The sequence below is a fragment of the Aulonocara sp. 'chitande type north' Nkhata Bay genome, linkage group LG15, assembly GCF_057382095.1.
Source record: "Aulonocara sp. 'chitande type north' Nkhata Bay isolate Kocher_YH1m ecotype deep benthic linkage group LG15, A_spYH_male_GT1.1, whole genome shotgun sequence".
Taxonomy (NCBI): Eukaryota; Metazoa; Chordata; class Actinopteri; order Cichliformes; family Cichlidae; genus Aulonocara; species Aulonocara sp. 'chitande type north' Nkhata Bay.
In genome coordinates this window covers 25,931,972-25,949,119 of record NC_141358.1, presented here as the reverse complement: position 1 = coordinate 25,949,119, position 17,148 = coordinate 25,931,972, and the positions used below count along the sequence as shown (strand labels likewise).

Sequence of the window (17,148 nt, the reverse complement as noted above, 5' to 3'; positions counted from 1 at the left end):
AGTTTAAGAGCTGTCCATCGACATAAATCCATTTATTGCACTTCATCCTCTTGCTTTCATCAGTCTCCACTGATTCACCAGCAGGTTGAGCAGGACTGAGAGTGTATTAATAAAAACATGCTTTTATATTTGCAGTATTTTCTCTTCGTCATCCAGGTTTCATCTCAGCTGCGGTGGTTTTACATCAAACCACAGATACTGAGTGTTTCCCAAAAGCTCGTCAGTATGAATGAAGAGGAAAGAGTGTCTGTTAAGAAATAACATTTGATTTGGGTTTACTTTCACAGCACAAACACATAAAGCAGTCACGACATCAGCTGAGAGCTAAATCATAAAAATAAAAAAGTCATATTTTTGTGTTTTAGAGTTTTCTGGGACTGTCAGCTTATTCATTCATTGGGTTAAAAGTGACCACAGCGCTTTAAGAAGGTGGAGCCGGCCGGCTCAGATGAGTCGAGGTAGTTCTTAGTTTAACCATCCAGATACCAGAATATTTACTCAGACTGACTCGAATCAGAACAGGACAGTTTGTCAGTGTCAGTCATGTTAAACTCTTCATACCCAAATGTTTCCTGTACTTTCATGTAACTTTTTCTTTTTCTCGTCTTTCAGACAGCGTCATCAACGAGACATCTAAGTCTTAAAGAACAACCACCATCCACAAGAGTCCTGATCTTAGCATCGCAGACTATGAGGTCTTGTTCGTATGTACATGGGTATCGATAACTTTGTTTCAGCCTTTAGCCCACTTCTTATTCTCAGTGATGGAACCACATTCAAGAAGAAAGATATAGGAACTCTGACATCAGAGACCAAAAACTCACACTTCATTCATCTAAGTGCCAACACTGCAGACGACCGAGCCATCATCCCCTCCCCCATTCCTCCTGGATGATTTTAAACGACCTGCCTGCTGAAGACTTTGAAAAAAACGGTATCTGTATCCGATTTCTTTCTTACTGCAGTTTGTATGAAGCTAACTAATAAAACATTTTGTAATTTTAAAGCCTTCACATTTAAATTTCGGAGCCTAAATTTCATTTTATACTTTTTGGTTGTTTAGCTGGTGCATTTTTACAAAATCAGATAGTGTTTGTAAGTCACACAATACAGCAATTCGAGGACAACTGATACGTCAAGAGTAGAAGGAAAAACAGTTACCCCCAATAAGGCAGGAATACTGTTTACCCTAATCTCTGCCATTTCCATCATGTTTCCCCTTCACCAGTGCCACTGTATACAGAAACCGTAAATTCATCTTTTTGAACATTAGATTTATATTTATTTAGCACTCTTTTAGCACTCTTTGACACTCAGCATTTTGTTAAAAGCCGAGAAATGCGCCGTATTTGATAGCTTGCTGCGAGACCTCACACCGAGCACATTTACTGCGCGTGGGTTGCCTGTTATCTGACCCGGAGCAACATTTCCCAAGAACCCGAAGAATAGAGTCCTGGCCCGTAGCCCTGCCAGTGTAGCAGAAATGATGAGGATGATGATGGCAGCAGCAGCCGTTCTTCTCTGCATGAGTAGCTTCATGTTGTTCGTGTGTAATTTACGTTGAGTAGGCTAACCACGTTATTAAATTAATGCATGTAAGGTGAACTAGCAAACACCGTCGTAGTTACGTGGCTGTCTTCTTGTTTGATGGCAGATACTCCCTTCACCCTGGCCAAAAAGGCTAAAATGACCAAAGAAAAAGTGGAAAACAGTTAAACATGAGAGGATTAGGACAAAGTTTGTGTTTTTTCCATTATTTAAGCACTGCTTCCAGCCAAGAGTGATGCCATATATGCCCCATAGCTACAGAAAAGGCTAACATTGTTATCTTTTTACAAAAAAAAACCAGCTGAACATGAGAGGTTTTTGGACCAATTTTGTGTTCTCCATTCTTTAAGCACCGGTTCGAGCACCGTTTAAGCACCGGCACCGTTTCAAAAGTACCGGTTTGGCACCGGTATCGGATAAAACCTAAACGATACCCATCCCTAATTTGCACGATGTCATACAAATATTCAGTGTAAGTTAATCAATAAGAAATAAAATTCAACATTTTGTTTGAAACAAACTCAAGAGGTAAAAAATCCTGACTGAAAATATTCGGCTGAAGTCTTTTTCCACAGACAGAGCTTTCAGACGATCCAGTGAAGGAGAAAATACAGCTGCAGCTCCACCTCCCTCTCTTTACTCTATAATCAGCCGGGACATGGCTATCATCTGAATGACATGCCTCAGCATGGACGAGGCTATCAGCTGAATGACACACTGCCTCACTGTCATCTGTCCCAGCTGCAGAGTGGCTCATGATTTCAGCTTTCAAAGTACAACCCTGGTTCTGCTTCACTTTCGTGAATCTTAAAGATTTGTGCTGTTGCAGGTGTTAGAAGCAGCTTTGCGTTGGATTGAACAGTGAAGAAGACGCGGGATGAAGTCTGCTGGGTGCTGTTGAGGTTGTAAAAACAGAACTGATTGAAGAAATCCTGCTCTGTAAATGTGCTGCAGGTTTAACTTGCATATCCTTTGATTTGTTATAATCCATCACAGAGATGGAGGGCGAATTAAACACCCTAACTGGTTATTTTTACCTGCCGTGTTTGCTTCCTAAAGTTATAAAAATCCATACACACCATTAGCCATGAGCTGGGTATGGTCAAAAGAAATGTTAACACATGTTCAGATTATATTATTGTTTAACTTGATCAATTTAGCGTGTTTCAGCTACTGCTGATTTTTACACTCACCTGCCATCTCTGACTCATCTGACAACCCAACGCCAATAACACTAAGCTGAGGTTTTTACCTGATTGGTTAAAAAGTGGCTTGAAGAGGTGTTCAGCATTTGGATTTAAGAGGTCAGGTTTAAAAACAAAACATAGATGCACTCTTGAACTTGAATACCTGCAAATTGCTTTTGTGAAACAGTTTCATAGCAGCAAAAGTCTGAAATGCTTTTCAGGGAATTTTTAGAAGTAATAAATGCATGAACTAGTTTCTCAGCATCACTTTGAGACAGGATATTTCTAATTTTAGAGATATTGTACAAATGGAAGAACGCAGTCCTACATATTTGTTTAATATGTGCATTGAAGGACATATCCTGGTCAAAAATGACTCCAAGATTCCTCACAGTGTTACTGGAGGCCAAGGTAATGGCATCCATCCATTCATCCAGATTTCTAGAGCCGAGTACAATAAGGTCAAATTTATCTGAATTTGGAAGCGGAAAATTAGAGGTCATCCAGGTCTTTATGTCTTTAAGACATTCCTGTATTTTAACTAATTGGTTTGTGTTATCTGGCTTCATGTATAGATAAAGTTGGGTGTCATGTATGCTATGCCTTCTGATGATACTGCCTAAGGGAAGCATGTATAATGTAAACAGAATTGGTCCTAGCACTGAACCCTGTGGAACTCTCCATTTACATGTACAAATTGGGGTCTATTAGATAGATATGATACAAACTACTGCAGCGCAGTACCTGTAATACCTACAACATGTTCTAGTCCACTGTCAGAGGCTGTAAGAAGATCATTTGTAACCTTCACTAAAGCTGTTTTTTCTGTACTGCAATGAGCTCTGAAACCTGACTGAGACTCTGTTTTTGTGTTCGACTGTGATCGCAGTAACCACACTACCACCTTTTGTCCATCGGGCTTTCCTCCTGCTCCATCGAATATCTGAATCAGACTTAACAAGCTTGGATGGCCTTTCAGGGAATGAGTAAGCAAAGTGGCCGTGCAGTGACTCAGCCACTGAGATGAGGAATGCCCTTCTTTAATCAACTTTAACAGCCAGTCGTAAGGCAAAGAAGGCAAAGGCTGCCAAGACTGCAGCAAAGCACAAAGAGGGAAAAATGTACAAAGAAAGCAAGAATAATAAAAGATGTGTGATGAGGAGAGGTAAGAGAAGAAAAAGGCCACAGGAAGAAATAGTTTAAAGTCTGAAGAACGTTTCATGTCTCCTCAAATATGTTTTATTTAACATAAGAAAAACATGAATGAAATGAGTAATTAAAAGACTAATAAGCTGGTGGCAAAATGGCACTCTCAGGCAAAAGTCATGCATTTATGTAGCAGAATATACACATTTAATCGTTGAATAGCACTGCTTCAAGGTACTTACTCTTTATGAATGTACAAAGAGTTGTTCAGTAAATCCATTCACTGTTTTGTCTGTGACATATCAAAGCAGCAAAGTCCTCAAATGTCCACCCCACCAAAGACATCCCCTTTATGATGACAAAGAGTAAATACAGCGAGAACCACAGAAATGTGTCCATTTCTGATCTGAGGGGTAAAAATAACACTAACAGACTTTTTACTTTCAGCTTTGGTAACTAAGAAACTTAAAAAAAACACAACCTTAACCTCATTTGTCTTGTTATCCAACTCGAAATAAAAAAAAATTCTTGCTTTTTAATGTTTTTATGCTAATATATTTAACATTTCCTTATTTAAGTATATGGATCTGGGATTTTGGTTTCGATGACTTTGAACTGCAATTCTCTGAAAGATTTGGACAAGATTGTGTTTTCCTATAATCTATAAAGCAAATGCATAATGGAGGAGTTGAACGGTTTGCTACTGAGCTACCTTTTCTTTTTTCCTTTGGACAAGTAAGCCCAGACCTGAGCCACAAGCATGGTGAATATATCCAACATCTAGATCAGGGGTGGGGAGCTCCAGGCCTTAAGGGTCGGTGTCCTGCAGGTTTTAGATCTCACCCTGGGTCAACACACCGGAATCAAATGATCAGTTCATTACCAGGCCTCTGGAGAACTTCGAGACATGTTGAGGTCATTTAGCCATTTAATGAACTGTGTTGGATGAAGGACGCATCTAAAACCTGCAGGACACCGGCCCTTGAGGCCTGGAGCTCCCCAACTCCTGATCTAGATCCTCAGTATAAAGCATGATCCCGAGTTAGAAATAACCCCACAGTTAGTTTCAGTCTGTATTACACCACAAAAGGACAGCATAGCATTAAGACAAACATACACTAAGACCAAAACTTATTTACTGATATATTAAATACTGATGAGGCAAAACATTATGACCAGCTGGTCCATCATGTGCATATACTGTTTGCATGTGTGGGAGATTTAATTTTGCTCGGTTTACTGCAAATTTTCTTTGTTTGATCAAACCTAACTACGCGTTAGCAGTCTGTGCTTCTTTATTGGACTGTGTGCTTTAACGGTGCACATAACAGACATAATATAACAACATATACAATAAAATAATAATTCTTCCAATGAAACAAAAATAACAGTGGTCAGTTGTACAAGCTTTGAGCTGTTATTAGAAGGAGTTTTAATAAAAAAAAAAAAACAACAATCCACAGACCAGTGAACAGATGTCATCCTGCAGTCCTGTGTGATCTATCGCCTTACTCTGTCTCTAACACACACACGATAACCACTTAAACAGTGCGCAGTGTGTGTCCCTGTGTGTGTGCGCGGTAAAGGCGGGTGATCCATCAGACACACATGGCTATGCCAGAATAAAACCACACCAGTGAGGGAGGTAAGGCAGTGTGATGGACGGAGAAAGCAAAGCAAAAGAGAAAGTGATTTAGACAAAAGTGATGAGCATGAGTTAGCACATTTATCAGAGGAAGAAATTAAAACACAAGAGCTGAAATATATTAAACATGAACAGACCAGAAAAATATGGAAGCTGTGGTGAAGAGCAGACTTCAGGATGATGAATGGCATTGGACAGTAGGACAGATAGTGTAGCCTTATCGGGTTTCCGGTAGATTAGCCCGTGCGAGGATTAACGGAGTGGGCAGCTTGTTTATGGAAATGATGTGCGAGTTCAGTTTGAGTGCTTACAACTAAAATCGAACGCAGCACAACATTTCCCTCAAATCTCCGTCTGCATGTTCGCTCAGTGGAACACGACTCGGCATGTGTGCTCCACTTCACACAACAAGCACCTGTACTTCAGAATACTGTGTTTCCTGACTTTATGTTAGATTGTTTCAACAGATTCCCCATCGAACACAACCTGCTGTGGCGTTCATACTCACATGAAACATATTCAGGATTTCGTTTTATCTTCAGATTTTCTAGAAGCACAAGTAATTCACTTCAATTCAGTTTTAGTTATAGATATTGATAATTGTAATAAAGATCCTAACAATCACACAATCCCCTATTAGCAAGCACTTGGTGACAGTGGGAAGGAAAAACTCCCTTTTAAAAGGAAGAAACCTCCAGCAGGAAAGGGTAGCTAACACAGAGAAAGCCAAAGTCCCGGTAGACCACAAGCTCGGCCTTCAGACTGCTCTGAACATCCAGTTTATGACAGTTTGTTTCTACTCGTGTCTTCATGTTTGGTCACAGAGAGCAGATATTAGTATAGAAGACACAGAAACCTGGGAAAGCAAGGAGAAATCTAACAGCACAAACATTTCCTACCTGGATTAGAGATCCTTTGTACATGTTTTGTATGCGCACACATTCTGAGGACAGTTGAATCCCATTTCATGCTAATGCTTAGCCATACTGTATACTGCAGAAGCTGCAGTATGATCGAAAGAAAATACTTTAAGGATGGAGCCAGACACACTTTCTGCCTCTGGAAAAAACAAAACTGTGCTTTTGCCAGTTATGAGGCAGGTTTATAAAATGTCCATGCCACAGATAATCAGAGGAATCTGCAGCTTTGATAAAAACCCTGAAGATGATGGTTCACCTCCCAGAGACGAGCTGGAACAAAAAGCCAAGACCAGCCACACCGAACACTCGACTGTCCACACTTAATCAGTAAAAAAAAAACAAAAAAAAACAACCACATAAACTATCCACAGCCTCACACGTGTAGACAAACCAGCCTGCGTGTCAGTGATTGGGTCAGTCAGTCCCTGCTTCTCTAAGATGGTCGAGGAGACTTTGAAGACATTTATTAGCTGTTTCATTAAAAGCTCTGGAGTCTCTCAGATAAACAGAGTGTATCAGTCCTGTGACGCAGCACATTTCAGCAGCAGACGGATGGATTTCTAACCCAAACCATCATCATTTTCTCAACCTAACCAAGCAGAATGTAGTGCCTAAACACAACCGTGCCCTCGGTGGGAGTCAAACTAATCAGCAAGTGAAAACAGACCAAAACACTGTTCTGTCGTATTTACCCCACTGCCATACCTCCAAACTCTCAAAAGGTGGACATTATTGCTCAACACCAGCGAGACTGACCACTGACGTAAATATTTGGTCAATTTGTTCATCTCGAACAACAGAACAGAAAATAAGTTCTGCACACACACTATTTTTTTAAATCCTGAACACCAAAGAGCTGGTTTTTAATCACGTTTGAGTAACGGGCAGTTTTCCTCTGGAGAATTCCCCTTTTGACCCCGTCAATAGGTCTTCTATAGCTTTTACATTCAACTTGTGTCTTATTGAGAATGAAAGGCACGTGTTCAACGGCCACCCACAGAGATGCAGAGAACAAAAATCTGAATGAGCCAATCACGTGATGTGGAGGAAGCAGCAGGTCACAACTGTCAGTGTCTCGCACGAGCTGCAGACAAACTTCACCTGAAATATTAGCCGGTTATATTAATTATTCATGTTTTATCAATTTGCAGCAGCTGCTGGGTCAAACATGGGGGCGGTGAATTTTATGACTGTTTAGTTTATGAGTCATAAAGTCCAACATGCCCAAGGCCTGTTGGAGCCACCATAATGGTATGACCACTTCCGAACTATCTGAAAACTATTTTCCTGGTGCAGAGAACAGCAGTTCATAAAATATGCCAGACTGGACCCTTTGGTGCAAACCATTTGTTTGACACTGTGGTCTAAGACTTTACGTCAAAGGGGAAGGTGCAAAAAGAGAACCGCAGCTGCAGTAGTACATATGAAACTGGCAAATAACAGGTTTGGAAATCAACTGGAGGACAGAGCTGTATCATGAGTACAACAACGAGGCAAGCCAGGCGAACGTTAGCCTCGAACATGATGTTAGTACGTAAACAGAAGCTACTTTAACGAAGCTCAGCTCTTTGTAAAATATTACAGAAGACTGTTTGAGGTAGAAAGAACAAAGGCGACAAAGGAGGGGATGCTAGCAGCTGGTGAGAATCACTGGAGCGCTCAGTCTGTATGACCGGAAGAGCTAAAGGTGGTTGTTTTTCTGTGTGACGGTGTTGTGCAGCTCTTGCAGACTTACAAGGTGAAGCTGTTATTGTATTCTTTTACCTCCATTTAAGTTACTCAGCATCATTACTATTGCTCTATAATTCTGCTGATGTCAGCACTTTATTTGAATACTTTCACACTTTAAAATACAAAGTGAATAAAAGAATTCGTATTCTTCTTCTGTCTTATTTTCTAATGCTAGCTAGCTCTGCTAAAATTAGCCACAGTAAACAAGCTAATGTTTCACTGGCAGGTAAAATATGACTTTATTACTGACTAGTGATTTCAAATGTCCTTTAAATGCATGTGCAATATCTGTCTCAGCAGTGTTTAACCTCGTCTATTAGACGATTTTCTGACTTTTTAGAGTCTAATCTTTCTACTTAATCGATTATTTGCCAGAAACATCCTCTGAAAGCAGGACAGATGAATGTCGATTCTTGTTCCTCATTCAAATTATTTAGAAATGCTTCTAAATTATCCCTGAAAAGAGTTTTTGTTTTTTTCCCCTGAGTATCTGATGTGATTCGAGCAGAGAGACGTCCCAAGGAGAGAAACTCGACCCCAGAGGAAGACGGAAAATAAGAGCGGCGATCTGATCCATGACGTCAGTGCAAGTGTCCTCCACACTGTCACTGAGTGTGGCTCGCATTTTCACAGCCTGCTTCTCCACAATGACACGACTGATAACAGCGCGGCTAACAATACAACTCATTACTGTTGGTGCTTCCACCCACACACACACACTCTGCAGCTCATTACTGCACCTCTCTCTCACACACACATACACACAGCTCGCTGACTGTCACAGTGAACTCTGGCGTTCGGGACAGCCTGCCCTCTGTGATTGGTTGCTGTGGGTAACTGACTGTTTACCATCACGTTGTGGGGTTACGCCGTGGATCGTGAGGCCGTTATCACGTACGCACTTCCACCTCGTCACCGTTTGTATCCTGCTCAATCTGATTTTCCACTTGAGCTATTTCTGGCTTCAAGTGAAAACTCTGACGATGGTGCACGCCGACAAAATGAATTTGTATGCTCTCAAGGCGGAGAGGTGAATTATTTCCATCCTTCACAAACCTCCACAAAACAAACAACCAAAAAAAAAATGTGGGTCTGTTTCTGAGTTTCGTACTTTCTTGTAGTGTAGTGGTTATAACACATCTGCCTCTGGGCTCACAAGCCAGTCTGCTCCTGTCCTGGAAAAATCGGTGCTAAATCAAACACGTGGATCCATTTGCTGTGGTAACCCTGGGGGAAATAGGTAAGAGTGCGACAGAAATCCCTTCTCCGCTCACTTTTACAGATATGTACATATGATGGAGAATCAGAAGGGATCCGATTTTTGGAGCTGAAATTTTTCAGGTTTTTGTTGGTAGTCTTCTCGATTGGTCATGGTTGTGCAGGCAAAGAATAAAATCCAATCAAATCGGCTAAAACTATTTAACTTTTTATCTTCCTTGTTAAAAACAGTGGCTAAACAAGGATTTTTGACCTAAAGTTATCAGGCTAGTTTTCAACTGCTTCTTCTCTGCTTCAGTCTGCAGCAGCTGATCCAAGTTGTGACTTGAAGTTAAGTCAATCTAGAGTCAAAATAGCTCCATGAAAAATTGTGTTTTATTAAAAAACTCAAAGACAAATGCTGCATTTCCATGAAATATCCACCATAAGACACAGGAAGGAACCAACAGCTGCCTAAATGAAGTGAATCCGATGGCCACCCGGAGGGTAAGGAATCAATCTCAGGACTTCTGGTGCGGTTCGTTAAAAGCTCAGCTGGGATTTCTGCATCACTTAAAGTTAACGGGCTGAATCCTGTAAAGCAGAGCTTGCTTGGTTAAGGTGCATCGCTGCATCAAATAGTAGACGGGAAACTGGCTGAAGGTGTTTTTAAGCGTTATGGTGAACTTTGGCTAACTAAGCTAAACCTTTTTCTTTTTTTAGAACACTTTCAACATGGCGCAGTGATGTAGGAGTGATAACCTCAGCTCACGCTTTCCTAAAGCAGCTGCAGCTGATTTCATCACTAATTTCCCAGCTGATGAGAATCCCAATATAGCTTTAGTCAGGATACCCCACACACTCATCCTGCAGCATTATGCTGGAGTCTGCTGGATGTCACATGTTTCCTTCAGTTTGAGAGCCACGCGGTGCAGCTCCCGTCAAAATTAGTCCAAAAACAGGACTGGACACCGGTGGCCTTTTCAATTCACTGCTTTCTTACCCTGACACATCAGAGCACCCCACACGGTGACGGGCGACCGGGGCTGAGCGTTTCGGTGTGTGGGTAAAACTTAGCCTTGTGCGGACATATTGATTTATGGCCCCAATTCAAAACTACTAGAAACACGGAGTGGGCACAATGAGGCGAGAACAGAAGAAGGAATATGCCTGAATATGGAAGTCAGCAGGAATACCTGAAGAAGGAATGATCCAGATTTTTTAAATGGTACATTTCCGTCTATTAAAAATACCAAATTCATAGAATAATGGAAATCAAAAACTTGATTAATAAAATGTTAGTAAATTTCACTCTTTGCCGTTTTAATCAAGTTAAATCCAGTGAATTCATTTTTCACAGTTTCATGGCAGAAGTCTAAAGGCCAACCTGACTCGGTTTTACGCTCTTGTGCATCTAATTACTCTCAGCAAGCATCGCTGGTAATGTTTAAACCTGAGTGAGTGTCACAATGTTAAACTAAGTTCTGGGGACACAGATCGTCCCCAGAACCTCTGCTAAAAGACATTTTGGAGTACTGTTATGTTTATATGGTGGTGAGAAGGCTGACGTACACTCAGGAAGGTTATATTACTCATTTGGTTTGTCTTTAGCTGGATTACTCAACGTTTGGGAAATCTGCATGAAAACTTCTAAAATGGAGACCTTTAAAAAACCAGCTGAGTGTACACATGTATTTATGAATGTGGATAAATATGAGTCTGGGAGCGTGTTTTGGTCTGAGAACTAAAACCTGTTCAGCAGATGCTAACACAGGAACACCCACATACACCCATACACACAAAACATTGGTTCTTTCATCCTTTGAGTGTTACCTCAGTAAGTCAGCTGGCTCATTACAAACAGCACAGGTGGGTGATGTTACCTGGTTGGGGATGTGCAGGTTGAAGTCTAATCCACAGACAAACTCTGAATGATGCTCTACAGTATCCAGGAGAGGCTGTTGTCGGCTATAATCCCAAAACCTACAAACACACACACACAAATATTTGATCATTTTCAAGCTGCAGCATGTCAAAGACAAACGAAGAGCTCAGTGTTTTTCCATTCAATGCAATGACAAACTGCTGAGGAGGAGGAGGAGGAGAGGGACGAAGAGAAAAAGATGTTAGAAGTTTAGGTAACAGAGTGGGACCAAAGCGACGACCCCAAGTGTTCTCTGTGCTGTTTATAGCTAAAGATATGGTGCATCATTATTTCATCACCATTCATTCATTCATGTTTCTGCCATAGACTACACACCTATACTTATTATTCAGGTGCGACTAGAGAGACTTTGCATGATTCACAGTTCAAAATAATTCTTATTTATGAGGCCACCCTCCCTTCCATAACATCCATAACAAAACAAAACGGTAAGATGCATATTGCATAAAAAAGGTGCTTAATGACCACAGAGGATCCTTCAAGCTTTTTTTGCAATGCCAGGTCTCAGATCAAGAAGCATCCCGACAGCATGCGCTGTGGAGACAGAATGCCAGAAACCAACTCAAAGTTCACTTCATCATTATTGTGCACCGATTCTAAAATCCTATTATACTACGAGCAAAAGAAAAGGAAGAACCAGAGTCGATGCTTTAAAGGCTTAAAGAGGAGGAGATGTGAGTGAGAGAGCAATCTCCAAAATGAGGTTATGAAAAATAAAGACGTGACAGAGCGAGCGAGGTAAGTGCAAATAAAACACAGTATCCAGACCCCGGCACGGCGGCCAATCACTCTAATTGAAAGACTACTTCTCTTTCTGGTTGTAAGTGTGTGTGTGTGTGTGTGTTTAAGCCCTGACGCAGCAAACACTCCCTCCAGACTCATCCACTTTGCAAATGTAATTAAATCATTTTCAGAGGGAACACTGCAGCTCTCACTGGGCTCCATTAGGCCCATATTAATACTGAGGCCCCACCCACCCACACACACACACACGCACACACACACACACACACACAGAGTGATAGGTATCTGGGGACAGTCGAGCATTTAGTGATATTATGTGCTGAGTGTGTTGGTGTAAATCACTGTTCATGCTCAATTTCTTGCACTTGTACATGTTTCTGTGTGTGTGTGTTTGCTCTTATACACACTAATTTACTTAACGAGCTTAACAAGAGTTTTTTTCATAATTCACACTCATGAAGATAAAAATTCTGAGGACCTGAAATAAACAACACAACAGCACTTTCAAAACAAGCTTTTAAATTTACAACACTTGTGATGAGTCAAGAGATTTTGAGATTTTATTTTATTTTATTGGCCTTTTTCAGCTTTATTAGACAGATCAGTGAAGAAACGACAGAAAAGCAGGGGCAGAGAGAGAAGGGGGAAGACATGCGGCAAAGGGCCGCAGGTCGTACTTGAACCTGGGCTGGCCGTTCTGCCATATGGCATGCGGGCACCCGCTCAACACGCTGAGCTAAACCGGCACCCGAGATTTTGAGATCTTGATTATTTCATACAGAAAGTAAAAACAATTTCTACAAATATATCAGTGAACCGGGCCCAGTGCCTTTATATTTCAAATAAAGGATCCACGATCTCTTCCAGAGACTCCTGCATGAAGCAGAGGAGGACTGCTGCTGCTTCAACCTATTAACCCTGTTTCCAAAGAAAAACCAACATCCCAACATTCATCCATCATCAGGACCCTGAAAACAGAAACATCTGGACACTGGTGCTGAGCCAGTTGTCTTTTAAAAACATTGTGTGACCTCTTGGAAAATTGAGACTTTCTGAAATAAAAAGTCTCAGTTTAATGAGATTTTTCTTATTATCATCTAATGGTTTAATGCTCAAATATTGGGATAAAAACAAAATCAGCTCGATTTCTACATTTTCCACAGTATCGATATCTAAAAGCATGAGCCACTGCAGTCAGCTCATAGCTGCTAGATAATTATTCTGCCTCTTAATGCACTGAATGGGACCTCTGTGACAGAACTGTCCTGTGAAGCACTGTGGGGGAATAAATCTGTTTGAGCACAGAAAGCACAAGCTTCACTGCGGTTATGAAAAATGAATGAAAACATACAGATATTAGTTAACTGATGTTTCATTCACTTTATCACGAACTATTAATATAACTGTTTATCCTTCATTTTTGAATGGTAAACAGCATGAAAACACAATGTTGCATGAATGAACATCAGAGACAACTTTGCTCTTCTCTGTCTTGGGGAAGTTGAACACTGCCCAGAGTTACCTCTGTCAGGGAGGAGTCACACATTTGTGTTGCTTTGATGCCAGATGTTTGGGGTTTGTGTTTACAAGAACCACAACCAATCCGATCTTTAAGTCTTACGTCATTAGTCGTGCCTGGGCCTAAACTCCGCTGCAGGTCCCTAAGTCACACAATCACTGTGGCGTCACTGAGAGTTAAAACTGTCCAACTCCTTTCATCTGTAATAAAATGATCAGCGTTGTTGCTCTACCAGGTGTAAAAATTAAGTTTAACATCCAGGCATCCATGAAAACCAAATTTATGAAATGTAACGGAGTTAGAAGTTAGCAGGGAGTTAGCTCACTAGTTTCCATCTAAATATAAAATATACCATGTTGTGGCTGAGAGATTTACAAAACAAATTAAAACGTACAGCTCTGCTATCACTTCCAACATAAATAAAGACAGAAAACAAAATAGCAGTGACGTTTGTAGGGTTACTGAAATTGGGTTAGCTGGTATATAATGATGTGCTACTTGATCGCTAGCGACACAGCTATGTTAGCATAATATAAACAGTGAAGCTAGACGATGAACGCTAACTTTTTTCCACTCAAAGTTAACGCGGGTGTTCCCGAAGGTTCAGGACAAACGCAATCGCATGGAAGGATGCGGTAAACGGACCGAACTTCAGTCGGGAGAACAGGTGAGATAATCCAACCACAATACGAGGTTAGTTATTAATATACTGCTGCATGGGCTGGGCTGCAGTTACATCATAAGGTTTTGAAAACTGAGCTTTAAAATGATTAGTGGTAATAAAACCCGAGAGAGGCCGACAGTGATCACTGACTGTTTTTAGGGCTTGTTGAGATTAAATAGAACAAGACACAAAGCATTAAAACATGTAAAAAACACAAAAGCCTTATTAAACACAGAGTACTTTGGGCCCGGAAGCAGGATTCATTACGTCATCACCCAAAGACCGGATTCCTTCCATTAGCAGTTAGTACGAGCCAAGATAGCTTTTATCATATTGGACTAGAGCAGGGGTGGGGAGCTCCAGTCTCAAGGCCCCGTCTCCTGCAGGTTTTAGATCTCACCCTGGGTCAACACACCGGAATCAAATGATCAGGTCATTACCAGGCCTCTGGAGAACTTCAAGACATTGAGGACGCAATTTAGAGTGCCCCCCCCCCCCGGACTAGAGTAAAAATAGGATGACAAACTCCTTGTGACGAGGGAAAGATTAATCTGTGGTTGTCCCGTGATTACACTGAATTTTCTTCTTTGTTTGATGACGAACTGCAAGTAATTCCAGCAACCAACTAAAGGCCCAGATGTTGATCGTGTAACACCCTCAGCGTCTTTTGACTGCAGAGTAACTGCACAGATTGTCTGGTGGGAGGCAACCCGTCTCCAAACAGTTGCAGCCCAATTTGGACTGACTGCAGTCTCTCAGACAGATTGCTCTGTCATGGTCTCAGCTGCAGGTCAGTCTGTGATGTTGGAGATCTTTGATAAACAGATGAATTATGAGGGAAGAAAAATACAGTCAGTTTGATCCACCATCTGGAACGCATCTGCTAATAATTAAATCATACCTGGATAGAAGAACATATAGGGGAACACTATCAGTCATGGATGGGCCTCCCCAGAGCCAGATCTCTGTGAGATCATCCTGACAGAGAACAGAACAAAAGGCAGAAACATCCAAAGAAGAGCTTTGAACATCCTTCATGAACCCTGGAGAACTGATCCTGAAGATCCTCACAGAGCTGACATAGAGCTGAAGAATAAAGGCACTCATACTTAATATTCACTCTGAAGCTCGTTAGAATAGTACAAGCTCTGTTTTTACTGTATATGCTGTATATGTATATCCATGTATGTTTCAATAAATCATCCACCTGCCAAAACATAAAGAATAATGGGTGGCTCAAGACTTTTACACAGTACTGTAAGTGATGACTAGTTTTTTGGGATCCAATCATAAAGTTGCACATTCTTACTAATCAATCGATCATCACTGCAACAAAAACGAGACACCGGCAGTCATCAGGTTAAATGTGAGGAAGAGGAAGTGGGATCTTCAGATTATGTTATAGATGACAGCAGGTCATGCGTTTGTGTGTTTGTGTGAACATACGTGACACCCAGTGACTGTCTCACTTAGACAAACAACATGTTATTTGGAGAAATGAAGCTTGGCCGTCTTTTGTCTGCATTTTCCATGGTAGGTGATTATTTAGCCGCTTTTGTGTTTTATTCTATAGAACTATCCATTCACCTGCCAGCTTTGTGCATTACTATAAAACTCATTAACTCACAGCATGGGGGGAGGGGGGTCACGAGGGCGAAAATAAAGGGCAAAGGCTGTAAAAATAACAGAACGTGTACACAACAACATTAAAGATAAGATGACAACGAGACAGAAATGTAAAGAGAACGTGCCCATTAAGCTCATGGCTCTGATCAGTTTAATTTAAACAGGAAATTAATGTTAAGGGTCTCACACACACACACAAATACACGCACGCGGCAGATTGTGTTATCTAAAGCAAACACGAGACGTTATAAAAGGAAAACATGATCTCAGAGTCTCCGTTTCAAACTAAACACCAACTCTGTGTGTTTCAAAAGAGCCCGCAGAGAAGAAAGGCTTAATTAAAAGTCATATATTTTGGATTGTGGTGCTGAAGTCAATCTTTAATATGAAGTATAATATATAAAGCAAGCCTAAAAAAAGAAAGGAAAAGACGATTAATTACATGTATTAAATGTACCGCGATTGTTCTCTGACAGGATTGAAATGCAGAGCTGCATTATAGATCTTTTATAGCCTTAATTTTGCTAAGCTTGCAAATCTTAATCTAATTTATTTGACATTAATGTGTAGGGCGATATGAATGTAGCACAGCATTTACTCTCAGCTTACCTGCCCCATAATCTTTAAAATACAACTGAAGAACCAAAGAAGAGAAGAAAAAAAAACACGAAAACACAAAAAACACATACTGGAACACTTGTTTTCTGGCTGGCATCACTTTACTGTGGCCTAAAAGAGTCTAAAAGTGTTTGTGCAGAGCATTTTAAACTACATTAATACATTCATGATGAGAAAAATCCCTGAAATCTACGCCGTAACATTCCACGTGACCTGATGTGCACCTCCCATGAAATGTAATTACACTTGAATGGCGTGGAAGGTTGGAGCATAGGGTTAAAAGGATTTTCTGGTGACATCGTAGTTAGGACGTAGATTTCCCGCAGAAGCCTAAATCAAACTTCAAGCACAGCAGGACAGAAAGTGATTAAAACAACTATGTGAGTGAGTGAGTGAGTGAGTGAGTGAGTGAGTGAGTGAGTGTGTGTGTGTGTGTGTGTGTGTGTGTTGGTATATTTGCATGTATATCCGTGAGTGTACAGGTGGATTAGGCGAGTGTTTGCTTCCACACGTGTCTCAACACAAAGGGAAGCCCACAGAAGCAGGGATGTTTACTGAGTCAGAGTTCAAACCTAACGTAGCACCTTTTTTAGTACTGACCACTGAAACTGCCTAAAGTTCACTTTAGCTGCAGCAGTGGTGGTGGTGTGTTTAGGAT

General features: G+C 40.9%; 1 protein-coding gene across 5 annotated transcripts in view; it reads right to left on the bottom strand.

The window, feature by feature from the left end:
- The window catches only part of pex7 (peroxisomal biogenesis factor 7), a 44,324-nt gene that overhangs the window by 3,015 nt on the left and 24,161 nt on the right, over positions 1-17,148 (bottom strand). For 4 of the 5 annotated variants that reach the window (XM_086265230.1, XM_086265229.1, XM_086265228.1 and 1 more), the window contains exon 10: positions 11,258-11,357. In XM_086265230.1, the coding sequence (XP_086121356.1) occupies positions 11,258-11,357 (100 nt within the window). Of the gene's footprint in view, positions 1-9,785; positions 9,969-11,257; positions 11,358-17,148 lie in introns of those variants that run through there. The other variant, XM_086265232.1, reaches the window with a different exon arrangement.